This window comes from Sinocyclocheilus grahami, unplaced genomic scaffold, assembly GCF_001515645.1.
Source record: "Sinocyclocheilus grahami isolate Dianchi unplaced genomic scaffold, SAMN03320097.WGS_v1.1 scaffold1079.1, whole genome shotgun sequence".
NCBI classification, from domain to species: domain Eukaryota; kingdom Metazoa; phylum Chordata; class Actinopteri; order Cypriniformes; family Cyprinidae; genus Sinocyclocheilus; species Sinocyclocheilus grahami.
The window spans coordinates 16,200-27,231 of NW_015506258.1; the positions used below are offsets into that span (position 1 = coordinate 16,200).

An 11,032-nucleotide genomic window follows, 5' to 3' on the forward strand; every position below is an offset into this window, starting at 1 on the left:
TATGATATTTATTGTTTTTACTGGAGGAAAAATTGGAAAGTAACAGACAATAAAATTGGTGTTTTATCTCCATCCTGCCACTAGAGGTCCCTCGATGACCAACAAACACATTAGGCTACTATGTTTACGAAATTACAGTGTTTACAAAACTGACAAAAATATGTTTTCTATGTGCTTGTGTACAAATAATTGTTTCTTTTCTATGTGGTTTCCTCAAAAAAGTACATCCATCTTCTTGTTTCTATTTCCTGTGTAATCTCTCTCCTACATCTGCAGGCTCATTAATATTCAACATACAATTACCATACTGGGCAGAAATGCTAATTTAAAAAGTACTAGTATCTATTAAGTTCAGGATATCTCTGGTCTAAAAAGTTACTAGTAACTAAAAAATAAGTACTAGTTCTATTTTTTCTTAACAAGAAGAGTATAATTAAATGCTAGTCACTATTGGAATAAGTACTAGTATCTAATGATTAAGTACTAGTATCTAATGAATAAGTACTAGTAACTTTACAAAAGACACTAGTACCTAAATAATAAACATTAGTAGCTAAAGAATAAGCACTAGTAGCTAAAGAATAAGCACTAGTACCTAATGAATAAGTACTAGTACTTAATGGAAAAGATACTAGTATCTAAAAAATAGATACTAGTACCATGAAAATAGATACTAGTACGGCTTACAGATTAAATGTTAAAACGGCTTGCCATACTCTGAATTTGTTTGAGAGTGTTGTTTTTGTCTCTCTCATCATCATTAAATTCAAAAGTATTGCAAACTTTTATTTCATCCTCACCCGCTAGTATCTAAAAAATAGATACTAGTACCATGAAAATAGATACTAGTATGGCTACTAATAGATTAAATGTTAATACGGCTTGCCATAATCTCATGCTCGTCTGCTGCCCTGTCGTCTCCGGTCCGTTCCTTGCTAATATCACAACATTATTAGTAGCAAAACTGTGGTTATACAAATGGTAATCAATATGCCAAAAAAAAACACACATACAACCATAAGCTACATTTTCGTAAGCAAAAAAAATATTCCTTGTGTCTCCATTAAAGGGATAGTTCACCCAAAAATGAAAATTTGATGTTTGTCTGCTTATCCCCAGGGCATCCAAGATGTAGGTGACTTTGTCTCTTCAGTAGAACACATATGATTTTTAACTTCAACCGTTGCAGTCTATCAGTCAAACAATGAATGGCAATGGTAACAAAATCTATGAGAGTAAAAAAAACATGCACAGACAAATCCAAATTAAACCCTGCGGCTCGTGACGACACACTGATGTCCTAAGACACGAAACGATCGGTGTGTGCGAGAAACCGACCAGTATTTATATCCTTTTTTACCTCTAATACACCACTATGTCCAACTGTCTTTGGGCGCGTGCACGGCATCCGGTGCGTGAGGTGTGTACGCGCTCTGGCGTAGTTTACGTTAAAGGGTGTGTTGATATCCAGCCGAAGAGCAATCAACTATAACTTCAGGCGAGCAGGCTCAGAAGTTGGGAATATGTGGAAAGTCACCACTCCCGAATGAGTTCGCGCGAGAGAACGTAATCTTTTAGTTTTAAGTCGGTTTGAACAATCCAGATAAGTGCAAGTAAGTACCATTTTGATTAGCCGCCGTACCTACAATAACTGTGCACTGTGTAAACAATGAGTGGCGTATACGTGTGAGAGATCACTTCCGGCGCTTGCGGAAACTACGCCAGAGCGTGTACACACCTCACGCACCGGGTGCCGTGCGCGCGCCCAAAAAAATTATATTAATCCTGATCGGTTTCTGGCACAAACCGATCATTTCGTGTCTTAGGACATCAATGTGTCGTCACGAGCCGCAGGGTTTAATTTGGATTTGTCTGTGCATGTTTTTTTTTACTCTCATAGATTTTGTTACTATTGCCATGCATTATACGACTGATAGACTGCAACGGCTGCTGTTAAAAATCATAATTTTTGTTCTACTGAAGAAACAAAGTCACCTAAATCTTGGATGCCCTGGGGGTAAGCAGATAAACATCAAATTTTCATTTTTGGGTGAACTATCCCTTTAAGGCTCTTGTACAAACAATTCTCCTTCTCAATTTGTTTTATTTATATTCTAGCATCTTTGAGTTACAACTGAATAATTCTGTTTTTTTTCTTCTCAAGTCAATCTGTTACTCTATCTTAGTGTCCTGATTGCATCGATATGAAGCCTGTGATCAAAACAAGGGAACCTAATACTGAACAGCACCATTTATCAGTCTCCTGTTAAAAAATTCAGATGCAAGCTGTGCGGCAAGCAGTTCGGTCGCAACACACATCTGGTGCATCACGTGCGAATACACACGGGCGAGGCGCCGTTCATCTGCGATCTCTGCAGGAGGGGTTTCCGTTGTGCTGACTGGCTGAAAATGCACAGTAACGTACACACTAGTGAGAAACGAAAGAACTTGAAGAACTACGTTTGCGGTGAGTGTGGGAAGAAGTTTCCTGGCTCCACCTCGCTCCAGAGTCATCAGTATAAACACAGAGGCGAGAGGCCATTCACCTGCGCGCACTGCGATAAGAAGTTTTTCAGTCAGACCAATCTGAATCGCCACCACAGGGATTCTCACTCTGGAAAACGTTTCTGCTGCTCCATGTGTGGATGTGGATTCTCCCGCCTCATGACGCTGCAGAAACACTCGCGGATTCACACGGGAGAGAGGCCGTTCTCCTGTCCAGACTGTGGAAAGACTTTCCCTTATAAATACACCTTGAATATGCATCTTAAACTGCACGCAGCCAAAAAATAATGTGATTAATATCACGTGCATTGACGATGCACGTGACTTCACATTCCTTTATTAATAGTTTTTTTTCTCAGTTGCATACATAGTCCAAATAAATCATGCTTAATTTCTAAAATAAAGTTGTAGGCCAAGTATAGGCCTTTTCCATGAATTAGTTAGATTTTTTTTTCGCAGAATGTGAATTTCTTTTCAACTTTTGATGTATTGTCCTTACATTATTTTCCTCGCAGGCTTCTTTCAAGGGTATAGGTTTGATTTTGGCATTGGTGGTGACATAAAGGCAAACAACAGACATATAATTGTTTGATCAAAATTATTGCTAGGGACAATTTAGCAGTCGATGGATATTGGTAGGGACATGTATAGCGTCCCTACTAAATTCTATGCCCTTGAAAATCATAACAAGCGATGTCCGATTTTGGATTATAGTTTTGCTACACTAACCATAGTTTAATCATGGTATTTGTAGTAAAACTGTGATTATACAAAAAAAATCATGGTTACTACATTTTTAGTCTATATGACGCATGAGTTTAAAATTCTTGAATGCTATGAGAAATTCTTGCAACATAAAACAACAGTTGTGAAAGTTAAAGAGTTTCATGCTTTGTAATCAACCACAAAGAGGGTACACGGGTGAAGAGAGAGTTTTGCAACCTCGAGCGGCGATGAGACAGCTGAAGACAGTGAAGAGGAGGAGGAGTGCTGGAAAAAGACAGCAGCATACAGGTGCATCTCAATAAATTAGAATGTCGTGGAAAAGTTCCTTTATTTCAGTAATTCAACTCAAATTGTGAAACTCGTGTATTAAATAAATTAAATGCACACAGATTGAAGTAGTTTATGTCAGGGTTCTGTCACTTCGGTCTTGTGTAATTCATGGTTTTGTGACAGAGCCCTGACACTCGCGTCATGTCATTGTTTTCATGTGAGCGTGCGGCTTCGAGTGTGCTCGAGCCGTGCGCTCTCGTCTGCATGTACTGTTTCATGTTGGAGCGTGGTGTTCAGATCCCGGCACTCATGTCTTGAGTTTCGGGTTCGTGTCGGGGCCCGGACACTCGCGCTCCATGTTCTGTCTGTTGTGGGAGCGTGCGGTCTCGAGTTCGCTCGGCCGTGCGCTCTTCTGTCCACGTGTGTTTTGTGAAGCACGCGGTTTGTGTTCAGCCGCGTGCTTTTCTTGTTGTCTTGTGTGAACACGTGGCTTATGAGTTTTCTCATTAGCTGCGTGTTCGTGTCGAGACCAAAAAATGCAGATGAGCTTAAGGCCACTGTCAAAGAAACCTGGGCTTCCATATCACCTCCATGCCACGCCGAATTGAGGCAGTAATTAAAGCAAAAGGAGCCCCTACCAAGTATTGAGTACATGTACAGTAAATGAACATACTTTCCAGAAGGCCAACAATTCACTAAAAATGTTTTTTATTGGTCTTATGAAGTATTCTAATTTGTTGAGATAGTGAATTGGTGGGTTTTTGTTAAATGTGAGCCAAAATCATCACAATTATAAGAACCAAAGACTTAAACTACTTCAGTCTGTGTGCATTGAATTTATTTAATACACAAGTTTCACAATTTGAGTTGAATTACTGAAATAAATGAACTTTTCCACGACATTCTAATTTATTGAGATGCACCTGTAAGTGACAAAGGAAGGATGTCTGTCTTATTAAGCATGAGTTACAGAGACTGGAAGACTCAAGCAACAGAAAGATTGAATCATACAGGAGGAATTTATGATGGTGTTGGAAATCCCCAACAAGTAAAAGTCTGAGGATTAAAGCAATCTCTGATATTGCTGTTTAGAGATTGATAACAGAGGTTTGCATTAACTGCTTTGTATTGAAATCAATAAAATAAGTGGTTTTATTGTCACGATTGTCTCTGAGACTTTACTTATAACCACAAACTGAGCCTCAAAAAAGAACAACCACAAGGAAGTCTTATATGTCATTCCTGAAGGACTTCAACCTGTGGGCGAGTTAGTAGCCTATATGGTTTAGGCTAGTTTTGACTACGCTACCTGAATAATTATAGGGTTAAAGGTGTAAGATAAAAAGACACACAGAAAAGCAATAATTAAGGAGTTATTTTTCCAAGTAAGACATGCAGGAATGTTTCATTAGGACGAACCTGTCATCCTCCTCCGTGCTGCTATGGGCTAAGCAAGGACATCATCAGCAGATAACTTAGTGAAGTAATGCTCGCATGATACGAGACCTGATGTTTCAAGTGTAACTGCTTTCAAGGTTAACAGGCCTTGAGAGAGTCAAAGGGAGTCATAGAAAACAGTTTTATCAATTGCATGACTTCATTTTAGGCAATGGATTATTATGGGATTCTGAGGAAGACTAAGGTGGATGAGGATGAACCAGAAGTGTACATTTCTGGTAAACTTAGGAGGGCTTATAATGGTTTGTTTGTTTGTTTATCATTTATCCAATCCAATTAGAAGTGTATTTATTAATTTATTATGTGTCATGCTGTGTGATATACAATCACATTATCTCGTCAGTTTTGCAAATATTCTAATATACATTCCATGTGCATTTGTATTAACTTAATTGCTAGCTTTTCCCCCCTTGCCATCTTTGTTATTTATTAAAGCAATAAACCACTCTTAGACATTTAAGTCCATTTATTTATTTAATTTAAGGTTCATTGTATCAAGACTAAATGTAGAATAGATGCACATTTTAATATGTCTGTATTTGAATGATTTAATGATTCAATTTCTAAAATATATTTAGATGCACACACACACCAAATTCACACAATATCTACATTTATGAGCAGGTTCTTCTACCTGCATCACTGCAATACATTTTATCAGATTTTTAAATATTTTTCAATCAAACTTTTCTTCATTCTTTACTCTCCACATACACTAAACAGTTTACACACACACACACACACACACACACACAAAACATGTACCGTGTTTTCACCCACAGCCAAATGCACCTATAATTTCTAATTATAGTCTAATTAATAATAGACTGTATAAAACCAGACTGTAGATTCCGAAGAGCGTTTTTGAAACTCAAAAGTGGGCGGAGCCGGCCGTCGCCATCTTGGCAGCGCGTCACCGCGCGTCACTCCCGGATAATCGAAAATGGGCAAAGAGGCGGGAGCAGGTTGCTGAACCCACGCCCACCTATCTCGACGGTGGTGACAGCAGCGGCAATCCACCTGTCACTCAAGTGGCCACGCCCTTAATTATGCAGAACTTTAAGGCTTAATATAATTTAAACGGATGAGTTATAAAAAAAATCCACCCCCCCTCACAGTTGTCATGAAGGGCAAAATTAGCTATATAGACCAAAATAATGTTTTAAACCAGGCTGTAAACATGTTTTTTTCTGCTGTAAAGTTGGGCATTTTAACATGGGGGGTCTATGGGATTGACTCCCTTTTGCAGCCAGTCGATGAATTACAGTTTAAGTCACTTCCTTGTTGGCTTCACGGGAGGTTGCCGCTTGTATAAAGCACATGATGTGGTCACGTGTTTACAGGATGACATTTACGAGTTTCTCTTAACCCTTTTGTTTCGTTTATCTGAAAGGAAGAGAACACCCACTCACTGAGAAACACTTGTTCGCCCTCTGCAGGAATGAAAGTGAAATTACAGCATCTCAGTTATTTTATCGCCCCTCCCACAGACCCCTGACGCTATGCGCAATGACCACGCCCCCTGCGTGGTATCTTTCCGCCGAAGTATCAGCCGCCAAGTGACCGTCAAGCCGAAACACATCTAAAAATGACCGACCAAGGGCTGACGAATGAAGCAGCAGCCGCTGCGTGTAAAGAGGGGAACCCCATCACTAAAGTAAGACGCTGCACTTGAGTCCAGAACTAGGGCGAGACCTGTCAATCAAACACGAAGCTCGTCGCTCATTTCCCTGTTCTCCTTTAAACTACTGCAGGCTAACTTTGCGATTCAGAGCATCTCTTTGATATCGATGTTACTTCTCAGTGGTTTATCTGCATCTCTGGGTCTCTGTTAGTTTCTCAGCTGAGTTTGTAGAGATTGTATGGGTAAGTGCTGTATTGCTGAGTCATATGGATATGAAAATCAATACAGACTTGATTCTGTTTTCTGTATGTAATGCTGAGGGATAGAAGTTACTAGAATGACCTTTGACATTTTACACAGATGAAATGTTGACCTGTGGCTCCTCCAATGGCACAGCCAGAGCAGTGGCTACATATAAATATCACCATAAGAACACTAACAAACTTTTCATCATGGATAACCTGGTAATATTAGGAAATATTTACATTTTTTGTCCATTCTTGGAAAAGCCATGTCATAAATAATCTTAACATAATTTGCACAATTTTAACCGAAGAGATGCTGTAAAATAACATCTATATCAGAGAGCTGAGTGCTGTTATCAAATTATAATCATCATTTGTTACAGCACATCCATAGTTCAGAGCAGATCTGCTAGAGATTTCAGAATGACATTTAGATATTAAATATTAGATTGAAATTTGTTAATAACGATTTATTATTATTACAATTAATAATTGCTATTAGAATATTTCTAATATATAGAATATTGCTTAACTTGAATTCTATTAATAATGTAACTCAAATGTTAGTTTGAGTTACAAACCACCTCCATTATGGTCTCAGGCCTTTGGATGCCACTGTTTATCATTTTTCATCACCTTATCAGTTTTATTCTTACCGAAAGTTATTTTTGCCACTGCTGTAGGACTTCATGATGCAGCAGACGATGCTGCGGGTTAAGGATCCGGTTAAATCCCTGGATTTCTACACACGCATATTGGGAATGACGTGAGAGAACTTTTTCTCTACTAGAAATGGGACTTCAGTCTTGATATGATTTACAAACCCAATTCCAAAAAAGTTGGGACCCTGTACAAATTGAGAGTAAAAAAGGAATGGAATAATTTACAAATCTTATAAACTTATATTTTATTCACAATAGAATATAGATAACATATCAAATGTTGAAAGTGAGACATTTTGAAATGTCATGCCAAATATTGGCTCATTTTGGATTTCATGAGAGCTACACATTCCAAAAAAGTTGGGACAGGTAGCAATAAGAGGCCGGAAAAGTTAAATGTACATATAAGGAACAGCTGGAGGACCAATTTGCAACTTATTAGGTCAATTGGCAACATAATTGGGTATAAAAAGAGCAGCAAACAAAAACCTCAAAAAATGATATACAACCCGCCAAATGCTGGCCGAATCACAGAGACGCTGATTCGCACGGGACTAATATTAGCACAGGACCTCGGTGTTCGGCGAAATATGGTAGGTCATTTGCGGGGGAATTTTTACTTTACAAATTACAGACATGGCCGATTCGCACGGGATTAAGATCACAGACAACTTCCACAATTATTACAAATGACTGGAGGTCACCAGGTAATACTAATCCCGTGCGAATAGGGCTATAATCAGGCTGGACTATATAGCTAAAATATATATATATATATATATATATATATATATAGAGAGAGAGAGAGAGGCATACAGTAGATAGTATATCTCAGATATGTCAGTAAGATATATCTCTATATTTATGTACCTTGATCTTTGTGCACTAAAGTAACCTAAAGGCAGAATATGTTAGATTTTTTTATTAAAATATCCAAAAACCACTAGAACAGTGTTATATATTTTGCTGACTTGTGTACTTGCATTATCCCAAATGTTTCGAAGAATGTTTAAATCCAGAGAAATTAGCAATTTTAACTAGTGACACGGACCGTGTCCATAGTGCCATTGTGTCGCCTGCTAACAGTGTTGGGCAAGTTACTTCCAAAATGTAATACATTATATATTACTAGTTACTGTCTTTTGAAAGTAATTAGTTACATTACAATATTACTGTCTCTGAATTGTAATGCGTTACACTACTTTTGAGTTACTTTCACCAAAATATCCACAGAAGTATTATAAAATGCCAAAATGTAGTTTATTGCTGCTCATTCTACACCCAGTGGAGGGTAATGTGGTAGGTCTATATAGCATACAATTATAAAATCATATTTAGATGCCGGTATGTAGGTCTACATTAATGTTACGTTGTAGTTTAGGTTAAACACAGATAAGCAGAAGCCACATTATTACATTCATAAATAACACCGGTAAATAAAGCGAAATGTTCTAATGTACAAACAATAAACCCAATACCTAGCCTATTGGCAAATTTGAACGGTTTCAGAAGAAAACAAGAATGAATAATATAAGTTGCTAAACAAGCCAAAACGAATTAGGCTAATCAGTGTCGGCGCTAGGGCGGAGCTTGACGGGGCCCATCAGAAACTTGCTTAGCCCGGGCACAGCCCCCCCAAGGATTTCCTAATGATGTTCCCTTAATTTTGGTGTCACTTTCATTAACATTAAAAAAATAAACATAAAAAAAAAATGCCTAATATGTGGCCTATAAACGATTGATATTATGGGGGCGGGGTCAAGCAACACAAGCAAGCAACGCGTGTAAACTGTGCGCAAGAGTTATGCCGGTGAACGTCAGTAAATTCACTAGAGAAAGTGAAAGTAAAAAAAACTGACGGAGCTTTCTAACGCTGCATTAACGGCGCATATTCTCTGAGACAAAATTACTTCAGTATAGGCTGATGATGGTATAACTGTCTTAAATGATTCCCTTAATATTTCTCTTGTGGCCCGTATTGTGAAAAACATGAGAAGAAACTTATTTCGCATTAAACCGGTTGTTTTTGAAAATCTGTGCACGAAATAAAGCTGCTCTTAATTTTCATCGATGACTGCAGTGTTAATAATTTTAATTATAGGTCTATAATTCAATTGTATAAATTAATAGACCCGTTTAAAAAAAAACTTAAAAAAAACATTCTCAATGAGGAGTAGCCTAAACTAATAGCCTAAATTTTAATTATCCTCACAGGAATGGCATAGTCATATAGACTATGATTTAACAAAAACATATTTTGTTTTTTTTCTCTTCTGTGACCCCGCAGCTCTCTCCGATAGCTTACTGTTAGTGGCACCAGTCCAGTGTTTCCAGGTTTTACTCGTGCTATTTCTCCATGTTGAGAGTTTGTTATTTTAAATTGTTCTGGTTTAATCACGATCAGATTTTTTCTAGATCCTGCATTAAATTTATATTTTGACCTCACTATTCGGGGAACAGACACAGTCTTTATAGATTGGACAGCGCAAGTACTTCTATCATTTAAGCGGGTAGAACAAAAGTCATCAGGGCAGAACAAAAGTCATCAGGGCAATAGCATAATATCATACTACTCTTACTATTTCTGCATTATATAGCATATGTACTGTGCACAGTATGCACATTTTCTGTATACATACAATACAAAGACCCCTTTTAAAATAAATACAATTGGATTAAAAATGCAAAATAACTCTCTTTGATCTCCAAAGACCGAATGTCTCTGAATAAATAAACTTAAAGGAATACTTACTGGCAATTTATTTAATATTTATTTATTACTTGCAGGTAAAATGAAGGGCCTGGCCTTTATTCAGGATCCTGATGGTTACTGGATTGAGATTCTCAGCCCTAACAACATGGTGTCCATCACTTCTTAAAGACTGTTGTTATGCTGTGACCTGATCAGAAGACACTAGTTGTGAAAATCAAGGACAGTTGGGTGATCAGAAAGGGGGGTTGCTCTGTGGACAGCATGGAAAGCTGTGCACACTATGAAGACTGACAATCTTTGACAGTGTGTTAGACATTTGGTCAGCTGAGTATAAAATATAACAATACAATTTGACATTTACTTTTTGTAATAATGCACTAACTGAATTAACTCTAACCTTAAAAGTTTACATTACTAAAATAAAATATTTTTTGAATTTTTGCAGTCATTCTAACCTTAAAACCCTACCGTTGTTTGATAAAATAAAGCAAGGCAATTATTTTTGTGTCACTCTTTCATTGACTGTTTGAAGAAGCCTGTAGTACTACATTTGTTTCAGGATACAATATTGGTATGTACCCTGTTAAAAAGACACTAAGATTTAAATAGAGAGTTAAATTTAAAGGGTTAGTTCACCCAAAAATGAAAATTCTGTCATTAATTACTCACCCTCGTGTTGTTCGAAACCCGTAAGACCTTCGTTCATCTTCGGAACACAATTTAAGATATTTCTGATGAAATCTGAGGGCTCTCTGACCCTCCCATAGACAGCAATGTAACTACCACGTTCAAGGTCCAGAAAAGTACCAAGATGATCGACAAAGTAGTC

General features: G+C 37.6%; 1 protein-coding gene and 1 pseudogene across 1 annotated transcript in view; both read left to right on the top strand.

Moving 5' to 3' along the window:
• The first annotated feature begins 2,166 nt into the window (after nt 1-2,166).
• Nucleotides 2,167-2,869, top strand: LOC107566513 (gastrula zinc finger protein XlCGF62.1-like; annotated as a pseudogene).
• Nucleotides 2,870-6,461: 3,592 nt separating this feature from the next.
• LOC107566510 (lactoylglutathione lyase-like) overlaps nt 6,462-11,032 on the top strand; it is a 9,384-nt gene continuing 4,813 nt past the window's right edge. Inside the window, exons 1-3 of the mRNA XM_016251959.1 lie at nt 6,462-6,616; nt 7,512-7,594; nt 7,668-7,690. Coding sequence (XP_016107445.1) covers nt 6,548-6,616; nt 7,512-7,594; nt 7,668-7,690 — 175 coding nt within the window. The 5' untranslated portion in view covers nt 6,462-6,547. The remainder of the gene's footprint in view (nt 6,617-7,511; nt 7,595-7,667; nt 7,691-11,032) is intronic.